This window comes from Sus scrofa, chromosome 13 (assembly GCF_054392235.1).
Source record: "Sus scrofa isolate SSC_HxYL_T2T_F1_AM1 chromosome 13, Sscrofa_HxYL_maternal_Yorkshire_Landrace_v2.0, whole genome shotgun sequence".
In the NCBI taxonomy this organism is placed as follows: domain Eukaryota; kingdom Metazoa; phylum Chordata; class Mammalia; order Artiodactyla; family Suidae; genus Sus; species Sus scrofa.
Genome location: NC_139395.1, coordinates 223,801,504 through 223,823,513, shown reverse-complemented (window position 1 = coordinate 223,823,513; position 22,010 = coordinate 223,801,504). Strand labels below are relative to the sequence as shown.

General features: G+C 62.6%; 2 protein-coding genes across 3 annotated transcripts in view; one reads left to right on the top strand and one right to left on the bottom strand.

Annotated features, from left to right (window-relative positions):
* The first annotated feature begins 350 nt into the window (after window positions 1–350).
* On the top strand, window positions 351–14,783 carry FTCD (formimidoyltransferase cyclodeaminase). The gene is given in 14 exon segments (NM_214275.1): window positions 351–431; window positions 1,021–1,204; window positions 2,041–2,169; window positions 2,954–3,042; window positions 3,132–3,311; window positions 4,194–4,331; window positions 4,429–4,560; window positions 8,129–8,190; window positions 8,464–8,593; window positions 8,684–8,845; window positions 11,970–12,013; window positions 12,227–12,365; window positions 13,456–13,551; window positions 14,507–14,783. Coding segments are annotated over 14 exon segments (1,626 nt in total). The 5' UTR covers window positions 351–377; the 3' UTR covers window positions 14,594–14,783.
* Window positions 14,784–16,237: 1,454 nt separating this feature from the next.
* COL6A2 (collagen type VI alpha 2 chain) overlaps window positions 16,238–22,010 on the bottom strand; it is a 34,162-nt gene continuing 28,389 nt past the window's right edge. The window contains exon 28 of one of the 2 annotated variants that reach the window (XM_084992360.1): window positions 16,238–19,524. In XM_084992360.1, coding sequence (XP_084848486.1) covers window positions 19,229–19,524 — 296 coding nt within the window. In that variant the 3' untranslated portion in view covers window positions 16,238–19,228. The remainder of the gene's footprint in view (window positions 19,525–22,010) is intronic. The other variant, XM_021082499.2, reaches the window with a different exon arrangement.

Genomic DNA, 22,010 nt, shown 5'->3' with positions numbered 1-22,010 from the left:
GAGGGCCACCCAGAGGGTCACCGGGGGCCTGGGCCAAGCTGGCTTGGAGCCTGGGCTGACCTGAGGCCAGGCCTGTGAGGACTTTCCCGGGTTGGGAGTGGGGCAGGTCACAGGTGCTTCTTCCAGGGGAGCCCATGCCCTCCGCCCTCCTCCCCGCCCCCCACAGCTCCAGGGGTCCTGGCTCTGCCCTCCCCCCACCCCCAGGTCTGCCTTGTGTTTGCACAGGCCCCGCTGCCCTCCGCGCTCGGCTTCAGTTAATAAGAAGCCTGGGCCCGGGGAGGGCCTGCCAAGTGTATAAAGGACCCGCCGGGGCCCAGAGCTCTGTCCCTCCTTCCCGCCTCTGCCTGTGAGAGGAGCGTCCAGGTTGCGGCTGGGCCATGTCCCAGCTGGTGGAATGTGTCCCCAACTTCTCGGAGGGGAAAAACCAGGAGGTGAGGTGTCATGGGTGGGGGTGGCGGGGGCAGCACAGGAGGCTCAGGGTGGGGTGGGGGCTTATCTTCTAAAGGGACGTGCGTGGGGAGTGGGGACAGGGCAGCGGGCAGCCAGGGCAGATGACTTGGCTTCTCTGTAAAAACGGGACCCTCCAGCCCACCCCATGGGCTGTGTGCGGGCGCCGGCGCCGTGCACTGCACCCCCTGTCTTGCAAGGTGGGTGCTGTTCTCATGCTCCTGAGATCTGTAGGAAACCGGCAGGGTGCCGGGTGGGGCTTCTTGCAGCCTTGGAAGCTTCCAGGCCCTTCATGGGCCTCCCCAGATGCAGGCCTCCTGGGAGCCTGACCCTCTGTGACCTTGCCTGAAGGTCACCTTCTCGGCCCGGCCGCCCCTCTGCCTGGTGTCTGCTTCCTGCCTCACTTTCTCCCGGAGGCGCTTCCCGCTGCCTCGTCCCCAGGGCTCCTGCTCTTTGGGGAATTCCCAAGTGCCCGGCCCGCATCTGTGGGGGGCAGAGGGCACGGCCCCCCTGCCGCTCCCACTTCCTCCTCCACGTGGGGAGACTGAGGTGCAGAGCTGGCTTTGTCCCCAGGTGATTGATGCCATTTCCCGAGCGGTGGCTCAGACCCCAGGCTGCGTGCTGCTGGACGTGGACTCCGGCCCCTCCACCAACCGCACCGTCTACACCTTCGTGGGGCGCCCCGAGGATGTGGTGGAGGGGGCCCTCAATGCCGCCCGGGCCGCCTACCAGCTCATCGACATGAGCAGGCACCATGGTGAGGGCCTGAGCGCAGCGGCCGCCTGGCCTGCGGGACCTGCAGAGGGCGTGGGGCTGATGGCCGGCCAGATGCTCCTTGGACCCCGTCCACGTTTCAGGGGGCCCGAGAGCCCTGTGCAGGCCCCGGGTGTGGGGACACGGCCCGACCTGCCAATAGCCCACAAACCAAACACATTCTTTGGGCGGTAGGGTCAAAGGTCGGTGGACGCACGGGGAGCTGGTCAAAAGGGCAGGGGCTGTGGCCACTCACAGTGGGGGAGGGAAGTTGCAAATGATCCCAACGGGTGGAGAGAGACGGAGGCTGACCTCCGAAGGGGGCGCCGCCTGCGGGGAGGGGGCGGCGGGGACTGCTGACCATTAACCCCCAGCGGGACTCCGTTAAGAGAAAGGTGCTCTGGAGTTCCCGCTGTGGCTCCGTGGGTTACGAACCCGACTAGGAACTAGGAGGATGCAGGTTCGATCCCTGCCCTTGCTCAGTGGGTTAAGGATCCGGTGTGGCCGTGAGCTGTGGTGTAGGTCGCAGACGTGGCTCGGATCCCGCGTTGCTGTGGCTGTGGTGTAGGCCAGCAGCTGTAGCTTGGATTCGATCCCTCGCCTGGGGACCTCCATATGCTGCAGGTGTGACCCTAAAAAGACAAGAGAGAGAGGACGCTCTGTAATCAGCACGTGGAGGCCGTCCCCCCCCACTACCGAGAGCTCGTCCGCGTGGCTTCAGGAGAGGGTGGGGTCCCCCAGGAAGATGCTGTGGCACCGGGCTGGTAGTTGGCGGTCGTGTCTGCGGATGCGTCCGCCCCACGTCCCACACCTGGACCGCCTCTGCCCCTCTCTCCACAGGGGAGCACCCTCGGATGGGCGCCCTGGACGTGTGCCCCTTCATCCCGGTGCGCGGTGTCACCATGGACGAGTGCGTGCGCTGTGCCCAGGCCTTTGGCCAGCGGCTGGCTGAGGAGCTGGGGGTGCCAGGTGAGTGCGGGGCCCAGCCTGACCCTCCCCACGTCCGTTCCTATCAGCAGCGGGCGTCCCTCCTGGATCTCCGCCCTCGCATCCTTAAACGTGCGGATTTTAAGAAAAGGAACCTATGGGGCAGGTGTGTGATGGCAGGAGTATGTGCCACTTCTCCCACCATGAGACAAACTGGTACAAGCCGCTCGAACAGACGGGGCCGTGTCAGGCGCGGCTTGACACTGCCGGGCGGCGGGATGGAGCGGCTGTTCCTCGAGGACTTGGGCAGCACGGAGGGCCCTAAACCGCCCGCGCCCCAACAGGATGACTTTGCTTTGGGGCGTTAACCCAACCAAGGAAAGGCCCAGCGCAGGGCGGGCCGGGTACTTGTGAGCCTGGGGCGCAGGCCCGGCCCTTGCGCTGTGGGCTGGGCCGGGGCTGGGGCACAGCACGCCGGGTGTCACCAAGCTTGTGCAGGTGTTGGCGGTTGGTGAGTTTCGTTCCCTTTTGTCTGCGTTCCCTAAAGTGTGTACATGCTTATGGTTCAAGGAAAATGCGTTTTGGAGACAAATCTGAATATCCTTCCAGCCCCTCGAGTCTGCTCCTGATTCTTGTGGGTGGGCAGTGGCTTTTTCTGGGGCGTCTGTGCAGGGGTGGCAGGGGCGGGGCAGAGGAGGGGTCGTGGCCCCCACGGAGTGCCCAGGTCAGTGACTGCTAACGCCCAGCGATGGGGGGCGTCTGCCCCCTCCAGGGGTGGGGGTCCCGCCCCGCCACGGCCCGGGGCCTGAGCAGGCTCCCCTTGCAGTGTACCTCTACGGCGAGGCGGCGCGGACGGCCGGTCGCCAGTCCCTGCCCGCCCTCCGGGCTGGGGAGTACGAGGCCCTCCCTGAGAAGGTGCGTGTCCCCCGCCAGGGCGGGCGGTCTGGGGCGGGCCCTCAGGGCGGGGGGCCCTCGTCCCCCCTCACCTGGTGGTGTCCCCACAGCTCAAGCAGGCCGAGTGGGCCCCTGACTTCGGCCCCAGCGCCTTCGTCCCCAGCTGGGGGGCCACGGTCGCGGGGGCGCGGAAGTTCCTCCTCGCGTTCAACATCAACCTGCTCAGCACCAGGGAGCAGGCGCACCGCATTGCCCTCGACCTGCGGGAGCAGGGCCGCGGGAAGGACCAGGTGGGCGGCCGCCGGCTTGTGCCCGGGACCCCCGAGGGCCAGCATGTCCTTGTGGAGTCCGAGGGGCCAGCCAGAGAGGGTCGGGGCTGGGTGGTGCCACGGGTGGACCTGCTGACCAGCCCACCAGGGTGTCCACTGCTGGGAAACAGATGCTTCTGAGCCCTGGGTGCCCTCGGGGGCCCCCAGTACCCCCAGGTGCCCCGGGGACCCCTAGGTGCCCCGATCCACCAAGTCTGCTGCAGTGGCTGTCACCTAGTTTGAGCATCCCTCTCACAGAAAGTTCAAGCTGGACACAGGTAGACCCCGAGATACCTGGTGAAGGAGGTGGAGGGTGATGCCATGTGCACCTGGCAGCCCCCACCCCAGAGCCCGGGCCGGGGGCAGCTGCGTCCTGCAGACTTGGTTCTGCAAAAACAACATGAAAGCATAGCAACCCCCAGATCCTCTGTGCTCTGGCTGAAGTCAGAGGTCCCCCCAGGTGGCCTGAGTGGCTCCAAGGGCGAGAGCTGGGCTCTGAGTGAGGGGTGGGTGGGAGGAAGGGACACAGCCCCAGGGACAAGGGCGTGGGTGGGGTGCTGGCCGGTGGCAGGGCCTGCTCTGACCCTGCAGCTCGGGGGACAGGCGCCCCGGTGCTGACCCTGCGGGGCCTGGGTTTCCCGTGGTGGGCAGCCCCTCCCCCGCTCAGATGAGGGAGCAGAGGCAGAGGGAGGAGGACCCCCTCTCACCACCGCCCCCCACTGTCAGGGCAGCCGGCACAGTCTCAGGCCCCGCCCACCTCGGCTCGGGTAGGAGGAGGCCTCGGGTCGGCTAAGGAAGGGGCTGTCAGTTCAGGGCCCCGGAGCGGAGGGGCAGGCGGGTCTGGGAAAGCCTCGTCCTTCGCAGCCAGGACGCCTGAAGAAGGTGCAGGCCATCGGCTGGTACCTGGACGAGAAGAACCTGGCTCAGGTGTCTACAAACCTCCTGGACTTTGAGGTCACCGGGCTGCACACGGTCTTCGAGGAGACCTGCAGAGAAGCCCAGGTGAGGGGGGCGGGTCCCCGCAGTCTTCCCCCGCCCCCCGCAGCATTCTCCAGCCCAGCACTCCGGGCGTCCACGTCCTGACCTCCGACCTCCGCAGGAGCTGAGCCTCCCGGTGGTGGGCTCGCAGCTGGTGGGCCTGGTGCCGCTGAAGGCCCTCCTGGACGCGGCCGCCTTCTACTGCGAGAAGGAGAACCTCTTCCTGCTGCAGGACGAGCACCGGATCCGGCTGGTGGGGGGTCGGGGCCCGGGAGGAGGGGCGGGGCCGGGGAGGAGGGTCGGCCGGGGAGGAGGGGCGGGGCCGGGGGAGGGGCGGGGCCGGGCCGGCTGCGGGGTGGGGGCGGTGGGGGGGCTTCTGGCCGGCACCCCTCGTGTCCTCCAGGCCTGGCCGCCGCCTCCTCTGTTTTTTTATTTTTATTTGTACAGCCCATCTGTGGCATATGGAAGTTCCCAGGCTAGGGGTCGAATTGGATCTGCAGCTGCAGGCCTGCACGGCAGCCACAGCAATGAGGGCTCCTTAACCCAATGAGTGAGGCCAGGGATCAGACCCTCACCCCTATGGACGCTATGTCAGGTCCTTAACCTGCTGAGCCACAGTGGGAACTCCTTTCTTTCGAGGGAGTTTTTGACACTGAGCACATGATTGAATTTCTGAAAGTTTTTGGCTTTTGGAGATTGAATTTATCCTTTCGTGTGTACTAACTGAGCAGAAATGGCTGGACTACCGCATCCTTTCTTTAGGCATGAGAGGCCGTGGTTTCCTTTGGGTTAAATGGAGGAGCTCCTCTGGTTTTGAGGTATTCTGGTGATTACTTTACAACAACGTGTTGAGCTCTATGTTTGACTTTATCCAGATGTACCAATTTGACCAATTCCTGTCAGTACAGGCAGACCTTGGAGTTACCGTAGGTTCGGTTCCGGGCCCCTGCAGTTCAGCGGCTCACAGGAAGGTGTTGGTTTCCCGGCGCGTAGAAAGTTGTGCTCAGACTCGGCCGTGGGCTTTGTCTGTGCAGCCGCGCATTCTCTCTAAAACACCAACCAAACCACGTACATCCCTCGTTTCAAAGTACGTTACTGCCAAAAAGGCTGACGGCCACCTGAGCCTTTCAGAGTTGTGCTCTTCCTGCTGCGGAGGGTTTGAGACGCTGCAAGTGTTACCGGATGTGACACAGACACAAAGTGAGCAGGTGCTGTCAGGAAAGTGTTGGGAGAACGATACCAAGAGACCTGCTGAAGCAAGGTTGCCACAAACATTGCCTTTGTCAAAAATGCCGTGTCTGAGGCACCGCTGGGCCTCGGTGGGGGGCGCGTCGGGCCTGTGCGCTGGGCCTGCCGTGGGGTCGCAGACGTGGCACTTGGTCCTGTCGTGGCTTCCTCTCCAGTTCCTGATGTTTTTGTTGTGGTACATGGGGGGGGGGGGTTGCTTTTGGTGGTTAAATACTTTTTCAGTTTTTTTTTTAATTAATATATGTGTAACATAAAACTCGTCATCTTAGCCAGTTTTGGGTGTAGTTATGGGTCGCGGTGTTCAAGACATTTATAAGTCGTGCAGCCATCCGCCCCCCCCGTCCAGGATTCTGTGTGGCCCTGGCTCTCAGATCCCTCTGGGGGCTGCTCCAGCTCTGTTTTCCCAGCACGGACGTGGCTGTGTCCTCTTCACCGTGTCTTTAACTTCCTTCAGCATGTTCTGTAGTTTTTTTGGTGCAAGTCTTTCGCCTCCTTGGTGAAGTTAATATCCTAAGTCTTGTATTCTTTTTGATGCAATTGAGAATGGATTGTTTTTGTCATTTCTTTTCTTTTTTTTTTTTTTTTTTTTTGTCTTTTGTCTTTTTGTTGTTGTTATTGTTGCTATTTCTTGGGCCGCTCCCGCGGCACATGGAGGTTCCCAGGCTAGGGGTGTAATCGGAGCTGTAGCCACTGGCCTACGCCAGAGCCACAGCAACGCAGGATCCGAGCCACGTCTGCAACCTACACCACAGCTCATGGCAACGCCGGATCGTTAACCCACTGAGCAAGGGCAGGGACCGAACCCGCAACCTCATGGTTCCTAGTCGGATTCGTTAACCACTGCGCCACGACGGGAACTCCACTCTTGGTGAAGAAAGACAAGAAAATAACGCCCTTGTGGGAGTGGCCATGCCTGCTCCAGATTTCAGTGGCTGCGCTGTTGTTTTACACTGTCATATTGTAATGCTTATCTTCTAGAGCCGTATCCGCAGTATCAACTCTGCACAGGCACTTAGTTTGGTTCTGAACGTGACATCACTCTGACCTCTGCCCTTTCCCATCTGTCTGTGGCTGGATTTCACAATCAAGCTAATTTTCCAAGCAGGGTTCCTTGGGGACTTTATCTGTGGGCCCAGGGCTGGCTGCGGCTGTGCGCGCTTGGCGGGAGGGACACGGAAGCGGTGTGGTGTCCTCCCCACGGCGTGACCTGGGTCCCTCTCGAGTTGCACGTTGGCGTCCCTGCCTAGGTCACAACACCGTTTCTGTTTCTGCTTTTGTCGCTAATGAAAGCTCCGCGGGGAGGTAGTTTAAGGACGTGTAAACACTCAGTTCCTCTGAAATTCCAGCCGCGAGTTTTAGCAGCATCGAGAATTTTCTAGCTGCATCCTCTGTAGGAAGCGTTCACCCCCCACATGTGTTTACGCTTATTAATGCGTTTGATGCGTTTCTTCTTCTTTGCACACGCTTTTTCATACTCTTTGAAAATTCTGAGGTCGGCAGTCTTTGAAGTTCTCTTTGCAAGCCCTCGTGTCTGTCTACCGTCAGCGTGATGCGTGTTCTTGCGTTTGTGGCTTGGATGCTGGGCCCGCTCTCCGTACTTTGCTCCGTGGCACTTCTCCGATGCCTGCTGGCGTTTGCCTCTGAGATCGCTTGAGATGAGGCTCTGCCTGGGGCTGTGGGACTCCGCAGGGAGAGGATGCTGTGTCAACCGTGGCCCTCCTCCCGGCGGGGAGGCGTGTGGTTAGAGTTCCCAGGAGAGATGTTTTCCTGCTTCACCAAAGGCACGTCAAAGACCAGGACGTCCCCAGTTACTTCCTGCGGCCGGTGGCTTTTTCCTAATTCATCCTTGGCAACGTCGTCTTTCAGGGGTCTCCAGTCTGACCCCCACTCTGGAGGGGCTGCTCAGACGCCTCTAGGGGAGCCAGCCTCCGGGAGGGGAGGCTTTCTGGGCATTTCTGGCGTGGAAGGATGTGCGTTATGTCCCGCTGGCTTCCCCGGCACTGGAATACACGCTTGATGCTGCTGCTCCTCTTTCTGGGGCTTTCTGCGCAGGGCCAGCCCTCGGGGTGCCAGGCCGTCCCCCGGGCTGGGCTTCACTGCTTCAGGCTGTGCTCGTCACCTGCTATTTTGTGTGGAGAGTGCAGCCTGAGGCTCACGGGGCTGGGGCTGTGCTGCCGCCCCCCAGGACTGTAAAGCGTCTGCAGGGCTCTTCTGTGGAAAGAATTCTGCTCTGAAATTGAGACATTTCCGACTTTATTTTGAATTTAAGTAAAATGGGCTCTTCGTCACGCAAGTCTGGCATTTGGACAGATGAGGCCGCCCGGCCTTCAAGAACCAGAGCGGCTCTGACTCCCGGGCAGCTGGAATCTTGTCCCAGGAGGCAGTTGTCCCGGCCTCTTTCCGGCCGCAGGCCCGGGTGACCGGGTGACGGTCCAGAGGTCGTGTGGGCCCCTGCGCTGGGCCGGGACCTGCCTCGCTGGCTGCTGGTGGGCGGGGGCGGCCAGAGGCCCCTGGGGTGGCAGCAATGGGGCCTCGCCGTCGAGGGGACTCCAGGTCACCGGCCCCTCTTCCAGGTGGTGAATCGGCTGGGCCTGGACTCCCTGGCTCCCTTCAAACCCAAGGAGCGGATTATCGAGTGAGCAGCCCCCCCACCCCGCAGCCCTTCCAGAACCCCGCTCCATCGCCAGGCGTGGGGCTCGCTCTGTCCTGTCTGGTCAGCCCCCACCCCGCAGCTGTGGTGCCCACAGGGCCCAGGCCCCTCCCCTGTGCTGGTGCGGGCAAGGGGAGGGCGGCCTGGCCCCAGCCTCCCTGCCTGGCAGCAACAACCCAGGACCCTGTGCCCCCCATCCCCTGTCCCTGCCCAAGGCAGACCACCCGCCCCCAGCACGCCTGCACCCCGCCCCCGCAGGTACCTGGTCCCCGAAGCTGGGCCTGAGCAGAGCCTGCTGCACAAGCCCCTGCGCACCTTTGTCCGCGAGGTGGGCTCCCGCTCGGCGGCCCCGGGGGGCGGCTCTGTGGCCGCAGCCACTGCAGCCATGGTGAGTGGGGCCTGGGCTGGGATGCGCGGAGCGGGGCCGGCGGGGTCAGCGCGCCGGCCTGGTGGGTCCCACGAGCTCCCCCCCCCACAGGGTGCTGCGCTGGCCTCCATGGTCGGCCTGATGACCTACGGGCGGCGCCAGTTCGAGCACCTGGACGCCACCATGCGCCGCCTGATCCCGCCCTTCCACGCGGCCTCAGCCAAGCTGACCTCGCTGGTGGACGCTGACGCCCGGGCCTTCGAGGCCTACCTGGTGCGTGTGCACACGGCCCCCCGCCCGCCCGCCAAGCAGCCCCAGCGAGAACGGGGTCTGTGGACAGAGAGAAGCCTGGGCCGGGTCACAGAGGAGGGGCCGGAGGGGAGAGCGGGCTCGCTGCCCTCAGCCCCTGCCTCCCGCCTGGGCAGGGCTGAGCCCAGTGGGGTTGGCACAGGGCGGGGTGGGAGGGGAGAAGGGCACCTGCCCCAGGCTTGGCCAGGCCCAGTGCCCCCCGGCCCAGCTCTCTCTGAGTCCCCTGAAGGGCTGGCACCCAGACCTTCAGGCGCTGGAGCAGGGCAGGGTCCCCAGAAGAGCTCAGGTCCTGGGAAGGGCGGGAGCAGAAACCTTCCCAGAGAAATGCTGGGTGTCACGTCTCAGAGGTCAGAGAGGACGGTTCAGCCCCCGGCGGAAAGGGCCACCGCGGAGCTGGGACCCTCCAGTGAGGCGGGACGTGCAGGTGGCTAGATCCAGACTGGGTCCAGGAGGGCGGCAGAGAAGGGCGTCTGTCAGAGCCGGGGCACAGGTCGGAGTGTAAGGAGAGGAAGTCCCAGGCACGTCTGAAAGCAGATCCACTGGGGGGCACCCAGGAGAGGCGGGAGGGAGGGAGCCGGACCCGCCTGGGGATGGGCAGGGGCAGGAGCACGTGGGCCAGGTGACCTTGGGGGTGACCTCTGGGCGCTGATGTGAGCCTGAGTCTGCACCTGGGGACAGTCTCGTCTGAGGGCGTCACGACAGAGGAGGTGACCCTCTGACTGAAGCTGAGTCCCCGCACCGCTGGCAGCCGTCGCTGGGCACGCACGTGGTGGGCAGGCTGTAGCAGTGATTTGGGAAGGGTTGTGGCCCCAGGGTGGGCGCGTTTCCCCTTTGAAGGATGCTGCCCCGTGGCCCTGGTAGCAGTTGTGCAGATGGAGGCCGGGAGTGGTCCTTGCCCCCCAGTCCCACGACCGTGGCCGTGCTGCCCTGGCAGGAGTGCCTCATCACGCCTGGAGCTGCGGGAGGGGCATTTCCAGGCATTGTGCAGCGGTTTTATGTCCTTTTCAGGAACGCGAAGGGTCCTTTTCTCTCCTTTCTCTTAGCGCTCACCACAACTTCTGGCAAGGCAGGGGGCACTGCGTGACTTTTGACCTCACTTGTGCTGGTTTCTGACAGCACGAGTTTGTGTTTTTATGTCATCGAATCTTCAGTCTTTCTCTTGCTCTTTCCTGGGTGCGGTGTTTCCTGGGTAGTTTAAACAGCCCCCTAGGCCGGCCTTAGCGACGGCCTCCCACGGGTCTTTAGGCAGCTGTGCTCTGGTGAACTTCGGACATGGAGAGGTGTTTAAAGAGAAGCACACGTATAAATATTAATATATAATTATTAATATTAAGAACAAATGCTAAAAATTCCAACTCGAAATTAGAAATAAGACAAATAAATGTAGAACAAATGGGAAGAGGAGTAGAAAATGAAAATCTAATCAAAAGACAGGAAAGAGAAATAGGGAGTTCCCATGGTGGCTCAGCAGTTAACGAACCCCACTAGCATTCATGAGGATGTGGGTTCGATTCCTGGCCTCGCTCAGTGGGTTAAGGATCCAGTGTTGCCATGAGCTGTGGTGTAGGTTGCAGATGCGGCTCGGATCTGGTGTAGCTGTGGCTGTGACAGAGGCTGGCAGCTATAGCTCCGATTGGACTCCACCTCCATGTGCCATGGGTGTGGCCCTAAAAAAGCAAAAAAAAAAAAAAAAAAAAAAAAAAGGAGAGAAAAAGGAAAATAGCAGAAGGGGTAGTTTAGAGAAGACCTAAAACAAAATGGAGAAAATAAATGTAGAGCCAGTGGCAATCTCTCTCCCTCACACACACATGCACTGGTGGAGTGGCGGGGCTACGGGAGGGCCATTTCTATACATTTTGAGAGCATCACGCACACACGTGTGAGATCATCACACACACGTGAGAGCACCACACACACACATATGTGACAACAGGAGACACTGCGCTGGTGTATGTTCCCAGTCAGCAACAAGAAGGACTTTTTTTTTGGCTTTTGTCTTTTTTTAGGGCCGCACCCGTGGCATATGGAGGGAGGTTCCCAGGCTAGGGGTCGAATCGGAGCTGTAGCCGCAGGTCTACGCCAGAGCCACGGTAACGCGGAATCCGAGCCGTGTCTGCGACCTACACCACAGCTCACGGCAACGCCGGATCCCTAACCCACTGAGTGGGGCCAGGGATCGAACCCACAACCTCATGGTTCCTAGTTGGATTCGTTTCTGCTGTGCCATGACGGGAACTCCGAAGATGGACTTTTGAAAAAAATCAGAAAACATCCTTACGGCCCACCAAATACATCAGCAATTCCTAGACGGCGTCGAGAGGTGGCCGTGTGCTCCCTCCGTCCCCAAAACAAGCCTCACGAGGAATCAGAAAACACGCCTGACCGGTGGGCCGCCTCCAGTGGACACAGACACGGCTGCGCGAAGCAGACCCGACAAAGTGGGCAGAGAGCTGCGCGGTGGAGACAGAGCCCAGGTCCCGCGGGCGGGAGCAGAGCGCCGGGGACTGGAGCCGCGCGTCGGTGCTGGCGGAACCTGGCTCCGGTCGGGTCCGGGGACTGTTTGCTGACGGGCCAGCAGACTGGTAACGACTTCTGGGTGGTGATTTGGCCGAAACAACGAAAGCAGAAGGGCCCGAACCCGGCCAGCTGCCCTGACCCGTCCAGAGACCCTGCCCGTGGGCAGAGCCGGTCGGCGGGCATGGGAGCCAGGTGCTCACAGCACGAGCGGAGGACGCCTCGCGGGACCGCTCCCAGGAGGACGCTGGTTGTGTGGCACCTTCTGGACAGGGGTTCCGGCCTTGAAGCTCATGCCTGGATCTGGGAGGCTGTACAGTTGCTGTGACCGGAGACTGTGCCGCGGGCGGGCCTGGGTCTGGGCACCTCTTGCCCTCTGGCCTAGCCCTTTGGCTCCCAGCAGGCCTGACACCAGGGCCGATCAACCCAGAACGGGCAGGAGCACGTCTGGGTGTTGACCCTGCAGGGTGGTGTGGGCACTGCCGGAGCCCTTCCCTTTACGGGGGCCTGTGTGGCGGGGACAGGCCCCCCATCGCAGTCACTCACCCCTGCGTGTCTGTGTTTGCCCTGGCAGAAAGCGATGAAGCTGCCCAAGGACACACCCGAGGACAAGGACAGGTGAGTGGGCAGTGGCTGGGGGTGGTGCTACGCCGGGCCGCGCACGTCCAGGCACCTCGAAAGGCCTTCAGTCCCTCTCTGGGGTGGGTTGTGATTAGAGACCTGTTTCCCTGTGGGCCCCACCCTGGGTCTGTCTGCTCGGAGCAGAGCTGGCAGGGTGGTTTGCCAGTCCCTGGGTACCCCCGGCTCTGACAACTGGCCCCTCGCTTTCAGGCGTGCGGCTGCCCTGCAGGAGGGGCTGAGGCAGGCAGTGGCTGTGCCCCTGGCGCTGGCGGAGACGGTGGCCTCGCTGTGGCCGGCACTGCAGGAGCTGGCCCTGTGTGGGAACCTGGCCTGCCGATCTGACCTGCAGGTGCGCGGTGGGGGCAGTGTGGATGCGTGTGGGCACCACTGCCCTTTCCTGGGTGTTTACTGGACCAGGTTGGACACAGCTCTTCATGGGCGTCGTGGTCAGTCTCAGCCGCAGGGCCGGCTCGCTTACCCACTTCTAGGCGGGCATCCAGGGTCTTGTTAAGGTTGCAGGCAGAGGGGCAGAAACGCAGATGTGTCTCTAGGTTCCATACCCAACCGTCCCCCAGGAAGCCCCGGCCCCTCCTTCCTGGCCATTGCTCCTTCTTCCCACGCCCCAGGGTGGCTCTCAGGTGTGCATACACCTGTCCACGGCCTGCGCATGGAGGGCTCGGGGCCAGGAGCTCCGAGCAGGCCCGGACGTGTGCTGCCCATCCCGAGCCCATGGCACAGGGTCTTTACAGGGAAGACACCTGTTCCGTGCCTGGTCCTGAGGCTGCAGAGAAGTGTCCCCTCTCCCTGGAAAGGTGGCTGCCTGTGAGTTGTTGAGAATGTTCTGGCAGCTGTCTGAGCACAGAGGCTGAGGTTTTCAAGTTCTAGGCCCTTCCTGGTGCCCATCTGTGCGCTGCCTGACCCCTCGGCCGGGTGGGGCATATGAGCATCTAACACGCGTGCTCACGGGTAAGGGCCCCCCTGCTGCCAGCTCCTGCCAGGCCCAGCACGAGGCAGCATTTGGTTATGCGGTCAGGGCCCGAGGCTGGGGAGTGTGGACCCGGCTGGTGAGTGGTCCCCCACCCCGTGCCCTGGATCCTCCCCGCGCCGCCACCGAGGGTGGCCTTCTGTCCAGTGACTCCCAGCTCCAGAGGGCCATGCGAAGGCTCACCCTGTGCCCCAGTGACCAGACTCAGTGGCGTGCGGGAGGCGGGGCCTCACGCATAGGAGTTGCTAGAAGGTGGGGGATGGGGGGGTTGCTTCCAGTTTCTGGACGGGCCAGAGGAGACGGCCCAGCCGCCGCCTGGGAGCCCACGGGCTCGTCACTTGCGCTTCACATGAGGCCTGAGGCCCCAGCCCGTGACCCTGGGCTGAGGGGTGGGCAGGGCGCAGCTCACCACGCACCCCATCCCGGACGCGGCCCTGCCTGGTGGCTGTTGCAGGTGGCAGCCAAGGCCCTGGAGACAGGTGTGTTTGGTGCCTATTTCAACGTGCTCATCAACCTGAAAGATGTCACGGATGACGCGTTTAAGGCCCAGGTGAGCAGGGGCTCTGGCGGGCCCACCGAGAGGCCTGGAGGGTGCCCTCGGGGTGCGTTCACAGACGCGGGCCTGCGGGGGCCTGGCCAGCGGGTCCTTGAGGGAGGGATGTGCCCATCTGGCGAGCCACTCCTCCGCCTCCCGCTGGTGACGAGGCCTGGCTCGTGGGGCCCGAGCATCGGGGGTCCTGAGGCCTTCTCTCGGGTTCTCTGTGGCGCCAGCTTGCCCTCCCTCCCTCCCTCCCGTGAGGCTCTGGCCAGGGCGGGGTCACCCGGTGGGCGGCGTGGGAATTCAGAGCAGGCAAGCCCTGCGGTTGCCTCGGCTTCAGCCTTTGTGGTCACGTCGCTCTTGCTGTGGTCGGAGTAAAAGTCGCAGAGGACGGAACTCATGTTAACGCGGCATCGCGCGTGTCCACGGTCTGTGCGACACCCTGTCTCGCCCTGGAGCAGTCTCGTCCCCCTGCAGTCACCCTGTCCCCAGCCCTGGCCAACACCCACGTGCTCTGTGACGTTGCCACCATCCTTAAAAAGGCGTCCCAGCTCAGAAAGGGAGCCCCTTGGCCTTTTCCAGGGCCAGCGGCTCCACCTTCCTGCTCCAGCCAGGCTGGGCTTGGCCATCAGGGAGGTGGCTGGCCTCCACGTGGGCGTCGAGATGACACGCAGGCCACTTGAGAGCTGTCCGTTCAGGTTGGGCCTTGGGGATGCAGCCGTGCCCTCGGCAGTCATGGCTAAAGTGAGGAGACCAGGAGGGGGGAGCTGGGGTGTGCCTGGCCCCAAATCTCAGGAAAGACAGACGGGCGCCTCCCATACCCACTGAGAGACGCGTGAGGAGCTCTGGGCCCTCAGATCAGGGGCCGGGGTCACCCAGAGTGGACAGCCCGGGAGGTGGCAGGGAGGCCTGGGCAGCGGGCTCGGGGCGGGGCAGGCGTGGCGATGTCGGGCCCTGTGTCCGTCAGGTCCGTCAGCGCATCTCCAGCCTCCTGCAGGAAGCCAAGACCCAGGCGGCACTGGTGCTGGACCGGCTGGAGGCCCGGCAGGCGTGACGGCGGGAGGGGCACCTCCCTGGACCCTGTCCTTGCTGTGGCCCCTCACTGTCTGGACGACAGGGTGGCCTCCAGACCTGTCCTGGGGGGCCCGGAGAGGGCAGGGAGTGGGGGGCAAGGAAGGGGGGGCTCTGGGGGCAGTGGCATCACCTTCTGTCACCTGTGGCTTCCAGTAAAGTGATGACACACCAGTGTGTGCAGGCTGTGTGGGGGACCAGTGGGGGACTGGGGAGGGCTGAGCTGAGCGGCAGGGAGGGAACCCGCAATGTCTGAGTGTGGGGCCCCAGAGCCCGGCACCATCACCAGAGCAATTGGGGGACAGAACCTCCTAGCAGGACCTCTGCTTCTCATGGAGCGACATGGGCCATGCTGCCCGATGGGTGAGGGCACCAGGGGTTCCCCTGAGGTGAGGGGTGGCCGGGCCAGCTCCTTACAGGACAGGAGAGGAGAAGGAGCAGGTGGCCAGGAGTTGACGGTGATGTTTGGCCACTTCCCATGTCCCAGCAAGAGACGGCAAAGCCTCGCAGCGGGGGTCCCGGGAAGGGGTCCTTGGCACTGGGTGCTGACTTCTCAGTGAAAGCTCGGGGCGAGGCCCAGTGGTGGGGGAGCCAGGTCAGGGGACCAGGGGCCCTCTGTCTTCTGCCATGTCCCCTGCAGGGCCAGGGTGGTGAGGGAGTGTGGGTGTGGAGACTCCCCAGGACTGGGGGCTACAAGGCAGACCCAGCCCCACCTGGCAGACCCTCTATCAGACTCTATGGTGATAGAGGGAGGGCCTTGGGGTCCTGGGTGGGGCCAAGGAGGAGGTGGAGCAGGCAGGAAGTGTGTGTGGGGGGACCCTGGGGGACCTGGAGGCCCAGGCAGGTGGCTGTGTTGCCCCAGGAGGGTAACACCCTTGAGGCTTCGAGCTGCGAGGGCTGGAGGTCTGCTTGGCTGCTGCGGGACCAGCATCACCAGGCAGCTGCAGGTGGAGGCTCCACCTTTTAAAATAGGCAGAGTGATCCGTGGTCCCAAACCTGGGATTTGCAGAGATTCCCGCAGAGAAGCCCCACCGCCCCGTCCCCACCAGCCCCTTCGTGTCCTTTTCAGGAAATCACTGAATTCCCTCTTTGTCCGTGTAGTGTTTATTTAGGTCACCACAAACACGAGTAGATAGAGATTCTTAATGCTTCCTTCCTTCACTACGTAAAGAGAGCAGATCAAATGCTGAATTTTATTTCTACTTAACCAGAGGCCTGGATATCTTTCAAGTTCAGAGAGACTCCTACTTAATATGCTTTTTATTCCCTCATTCTTTCCCGATTTTTCCTTCACCGTTTTGTAGTGAAATGTAAGATACATTCAGGAAGGCGCTTGAGCTAAGTGTTTGTGACCAAGCGTGTCTGCCCCACCACAGAATCCTCCTGACCTGTCTATACCATCAGGCTCCCTCCTTAAAATATCCCCATGCAAACAGACATCCTAACGTGCTGAGGCCCCGCTTGGGGACAGAGAGAGATTTCGTTGGTCAGCGCTGTTTTCAGCCCAAAGCCAACCAAGCGGAGGTGGATTCCATGGTTGAGGCACAGAGCAATCTGGGGGACCCCAAGGGGTGAGCATGGGTTATGTGAATGGTCCCAGCATCCCCATGGCACAGACACTTGGGAGTTGGGGAGCCAAAGGGGTTCAAAGCCTTTATTGGGCTAGGGAGTGTGTACACAGTGGGGGCAGGGCCTGTGGTCACCACTCACTCTGATGGGGGCAAGTGACCCCCAGAGACCTGGGAGCCGGGCCAGGAGGGCTGGCAGAGAGCCTGCGGAGGGCACTGGAGGGAGGATGGGTCTGGGAAGGAGGCTGGGCTGAAAGAGGCCGGCCCAGGAAGCCCCCGGGTCCCAAGAGGGCATAGCGGGCGGGGCATGGTCGGAAGGCACCGAGGGTGGTGGGCGGGGGTCCTCCACTGCTGACTTTACACCCACACGAGGAGAGACAGTCTTCTGCGTGCAGGACCCCTCCTGGGGTCTGAGTAGCACCACGGACAGGGGGACAGCGCCCAGGGGGTGTCGGGGGGCCAGGAGTGGGGCTCGTGGGGCCAGGAGGGGCGGGGCAGGGGGCTGGGGTGGGGGGTCGGGGGGCGCTAGCAGATCCAGCGGATGAACCTGTCAAAGAAGCCGGGCTGGACCAGGCTGTCGTAGTCCTTCTCGCGGAAGACGGCGGCCTCATCGCCCAGGCTGATCTTGGACAGCACATCCGCGTCCACGTCGCTGCCCACAGCCACCACGGTGGGCACCACGTTCTGCTTGCGCATGGAGTGCACCGCCTCCTCCAGACTCTCGTTGCCCGTGATGCCGTCCGTGAGGAACACGAAGGCCAGCTCGGCGTGGCGGCGCGCCCCGGCCGGGGCGCCGAGCACCACCTGGTTGATGGCGTGCACGATGCCCGTGCCCACGTGCGAGAAGGAGTTGAGGTAGCGCGAGCTCGCCAGCGCCTCCTGGATGACCGTCAGGTTGAAGGTCAGCGGGAAGGCCACCTGCTGCTCGCGCGGGCCCCCGAACTGCAGCAGCGCCACGCGCGCGTTGAGCGGGTCGTCGTCCCTGCGCGCCAGCGTCAGCCTCCGGGACACGTCCTCCACGAAGCGCTGCGCCTTGTGGAAGTTCTGCTCGCCCAGCCGCTCGGAGCCGTCCAGCAGGAAGACGATGTCCACGGGCCGCTGCGTGCACTGGGCCACGTACAACTCTGGGGGCGAGACGGTGTGGTGCGCGGGCGACCCGGGCGAGGCGCCGCCGCTCCGCCCCGGCCACGCCCGCTCTGGCCACGCCCCGGGCCCGCCTCCTCCGCCCAACTCCGCCCAAGGTCGGGCGTGGCTGGGAGACTCCCCCCAGCGCCCAGGACGGGGGTCTGGTGTCCCACTGGCTTCCCTGGGACCCACATCATCTCTCCTGGTTGTGCTCCCACCAGGAAATGTCCCCAGACCTGAGGCTGAGGGCCTCTTCCCACCCTCCCAGCACCATCAGCCTCCTCCAGGCTCCTGCCGACAAGCAGGAAGGGTCAGTAAAGCCACTTCTTTTGGCCCAAGAATTGGATGTGCCCCAAAGGGCCACGATCCACAGGAGTGGGCGGGGGGGAGAAGCCGTCATCTTATCTGTGACTGTGTGAAAAGCACCTCATGAAGATTTGCGACACAGGGACCCATGTTTGGCCGTGAGCCTCTCGGGCCCCCTGCCCGAGGGCTGCGTGGCCTTGGTCACATCTCTCCCAGCCGCGGGAGCATTGGAAAGACAATAGGCCGTATCCCCTCTGACCGGACAAGGCTTTGGTGGGCAGTGGGCACAGGTGACTCAGTTACCTAAGGAGGCTTTTTTCCCCATCTAGGCAGTCACTAGCCCTGAACATGCTGGATGGTGTGGGGGCAAGGCTGCAGCCAGGGCTGAGGCTGGGCCACTGCACAGCCTGAACACCCACTCTGCACACACGTGGGACCATGGCTGGGTCTTGCCCATGCTGCAGGAACCTGCAGCCAAGCCCCTCCCCAGTCACGGCCAAGATCTTAAGCCCAACCTCCACGGTGGCTGCGCAGGGACGGGGCTGGTCCTCAGACCCACCTGCACCCCTCCTGACCTGGGCGGGAAAGGACTCTGCTCACAGCCCAGCTGTGCTGACCTAAGACCAGGAATGCAGAGATCCTATCGGAAGGAGGTCCTGACCCACTGCCACCGAATAGAGGGGCTCAGGATTCTGCTTGGGCCCCACAGGCACTGGGGGACCCCCTACGTGGGGGACCCCTGAGGTCCAGGCAAGCAGGCAGCCGTTCATCCCAACAAGTCGTGGACCACAGCACGCATTCGCACTCCCTGCTTGTCAGCGTTTATAGAACGTTAGAGATGTGCTCATAGCCCCCGAGGGACACTACTGGGCATGTGGCCCCGAGCACCAGGCCACCCGCAGAGAAAGCCAGGCCTTCTGGCAGGTGATTTTTTGTGTTTTAAGGAGCTTATTCTTGGGGCAGCTTATTTTGGCGGCGGTGCAGAGGACCCACACAGCTTGGGGCTGGCGCTGCCTGGCAAGCTCCCCGAATGCCCCTGGACTGTGACACCCCTGTGAGCAGAGCCAGACATGCAGGGGCTGCAGGTTTGGGGAGCGTTTTCCTCAATGTATCAACCTAGGAGCCCAGAGAAACGTACGGGGGGAGGCGGGCACAGAGGCCAGAGGTGAAGCGGGAGCCTGGGGTTGTTTATGAGGCTCTGCTCTTCCTTTTGGCTAAACGATGGCGCCCGAAGGATGCCTGCGGCCTAATCCTGGAGCCTGTGGCCACAACCTCAGATGACAAGGGGACTCTGCAGGTGGGATTAAGTTACAGCCTTCGAGTGGGGAGGCCACCCTGGATTACCGGGTCCTAAATACCACAAGCGTCCCTGTAGGGGAGAGAAGGAGAGGCTGGGCTATGAAGGGGGAGGCCCTGTGACCATAGAGGCAGAGGCAGGAGCTGGAGAGGCAGGAAGGACCCTCCCCTGGAGGTCCAGAGGGTGCGTGGCCCAGGGCCACCTTGCTTTTGGACTTCCGGCTTCCAGACTGGGAATAGCTTCCTGCCGTCCTAAGCCCCACAGCATAAGGTGGGCAGCCCCTGGGAGCTAATGCAGCCGGGTGGGGCTGTGCCCCATGGCTTCAGCAGAGCGCCAGCACGGTCTCGGGGTCCCCCACGATGTCCCTGTGCACCAGCTTAAAGGTGTCAATGAACAGGTCCATCCAGTCCTGCCGCTCGCCTCCCGTGGCGAACTTGGCCCGCTCCGCGGTGTAGACCAGCACGGCCACCAGCCTGGAGTAGGCGGCTGGGTCCTGCGTGAGCTCCGTGGCGTTTAGCAACTGCTGGATCAGGGGGATGGTCTTGGGGAAGGGGGCGTCCGGGCCCTCTTCCGTGCGGAGGAAGGCGACCGGGGGCTCGCCGCCAGGCCACGCTCCATCTGCGGGGGATTCCAGAGAAGGCTTTAAGGGACCTGGTCGGCGAGAGCGGGCCTCCAGTCGCCTCTGTCCTCGGAGACGAGGAGGGACCAAAGCCAGGCAGGTGGACTAGGCTCAGTGAGGGGGTCGGACAAGGAGTGGGGGTAGGGCCGCAGCTCCCCGACTGTTGCCAAGAGTGCCAAAGCTAAATGAATGTGGCTTTGGGGAGCCAGGAGCAAGGCACAGCCCCTAGGAGATGGGGTGCAGAAGCTCGGAAAACCCGAAAAACTCAAGACTCTCAACCGCCGCTGAGACTGAGGGCGCCCTGGCGGCTGCGGGCTGCTCAAGGCCCCGCCCCTGGGAGACTCCGCCCCCTTAGGATGCTGGGCGCTGCCAGGAGAACTTCCGGCTTGTTCCCGCCCAGACCTGGGGATGGGCAGGTGGGCCCTGGACCTCCTCATAGGGCAGTTTCTTTAGACGATTTGGGATTACACATCCTCCTCCGCTCTTTAGAAGTGAATCTCTGCCCAGAGCCATGTCCCCGGGACCAGGGAGCAAAGACTCAGCCAGCCGCCTAAGCCACCCCCCACCCCCCGCCACTGCTCCCTGACTTGAGCGTGCCCCTGGGATGCCCTGTTAGCTCACCTAGGGAGCCTGGCCCATTCCCCCCGCCTGCCCTGTGCCCTGCTTTCAGGGCGCCCAGCCTTCCAGAGGCCCTGCCTGGGTTTGGGGAGCTGGGCTCAGGTTTCCCCGGCCCTCCCTCCTGCAGCAGCTGTCGGTTGAGGAAGGAAATCTGCCTTGGCCGCCTTGGACCGGGGTCTGGCCTCATGGTTCTTCCCCAGCTGGGCTGCCCCCCCCCCCGGCCTGGTCCAAGCCCAGATGTGGCTGAGCCTCTAGGTAGATGGGGCCATTTGGGCCAGAAGGTCAGGGCCATGTCAGAGCTGGCAGCATCCACCCAGTGCCCCGTTTGCTCAGCCCTCAGCCGGCCAGAGTCCACTTGTGTCAAGCAGGTTGTTTGTTAAAAGCGTACTCTGTAGTGACACCTGCTTTCTCTCCCTGTGGTCACTGTGTCTAATTGGAAATTTCTAGTCACTTTAAAGGAGAACGAGAGTGTGAGTTTCATAGAGGGGGTGGTTAGGAGAAGGGGGAGGGCTCTCTAAGGGCGCTGTTCCCTTTCACCGTCGGTCCTGGGGGCTCAGGGGAAGCGAGAGCACAGTGCTGGGGACCAGTGTGACTCTGACATCAAAACCAGACAAAGACACATCACCAGAAAGCGCGCTAATGCCAAGATCACTCATGAACACAGAGGCAAAAATCCCCGACAGCATATTAGCAATTGAAGCCAACCATGTATATAAAAAACATGCATACACCACGACCCAGTGGGGTGTATCCTCGGTCTGTATGGCTGGTCAACACTCAAAAATCAATGAACAGACTACATCCCATCAAGAAGCTGAAGAAGAAAACCCACCTGATCTTATCAACAGGTGCAGAGAGAGCATCCCACATGCATTTATGATAAAGACTCAGTAACTGGAACGGGGACGGCCTCAGCTGGATAAGGAGGGTCCACAGAGAACCTCAGCTAACTTCGCCCATGGCGAGAAACCTGAAGCTTCCCCTCCAGGAGCACCGCTGGGCCCTGGGACCAGGGGCTGGGGTCAGGTTTCTGCCCTTCAGGGACAAGCTGACTGTGGGGCCCCATCCTGGAAGGACCCAGGCGCCCTAGGGGCAGGGGCACAGCTCAGCCCCTTCGCCCTCGTGAAGACTGGGGTGGGTGCTCTTGGGCCAGCCCTGGGGTTCGGGGTGGCTCTGGGCACCACACGCAGCCATCTTCTGGGGACCCCAGGCCAGGTCATCTCTGGGATGAGCCCACAGCCTGCCAATGGCCACGGAGTGGTCACTGGTACAACCTCAGTGAGCATTTCCTTGGAAGTTCTCTGTCAGAACAACTGCGGGGACCCCGTCCCCAGCTCCGCACACTCCCTCAGCCTGCCTCTGAACCTGCCCAGGGGGCCCACCTGACCCCTGAGAGGCCTGCCCAGACGTTCACGTCGTGGCAGACACGGATGCGGACACAGGCCATGCAGTTCCCATCAGTGCTAGACCTGCCCACACATCCCAGCCCAGCCCGGCATGGCAGCCCCCACCAGAGGCCCATCTCAATGCTTCTAGGACAGGCTGGGCACCCACAACAAGCGGGAGGGTCGAGGGCTGGCTCCAGGACGTGGGCTGGCAAGGGCAGGCTGCCACAGGGCACCTCCATGGGCTCCATGGCCTGGTCATTGCAGCAGAGCCACAGAGGCAGCAGCAGGCTGATGCCATCCTGCCCCGAGGGACCCCTTCGGGGCAGCCTCTGTGGGGCCCCTGTCTCCCACATTAGTGCAAGCACATTGGGTGGGGTTTATGGCCCCTTAAATGAGTCTGCTCCCAGAGGGACAAGCGGACCACAGCAGAGGCAGTGGCTTGGCCATCAGGGCCAGCTGTCAATTGCCCACCGTGGCTG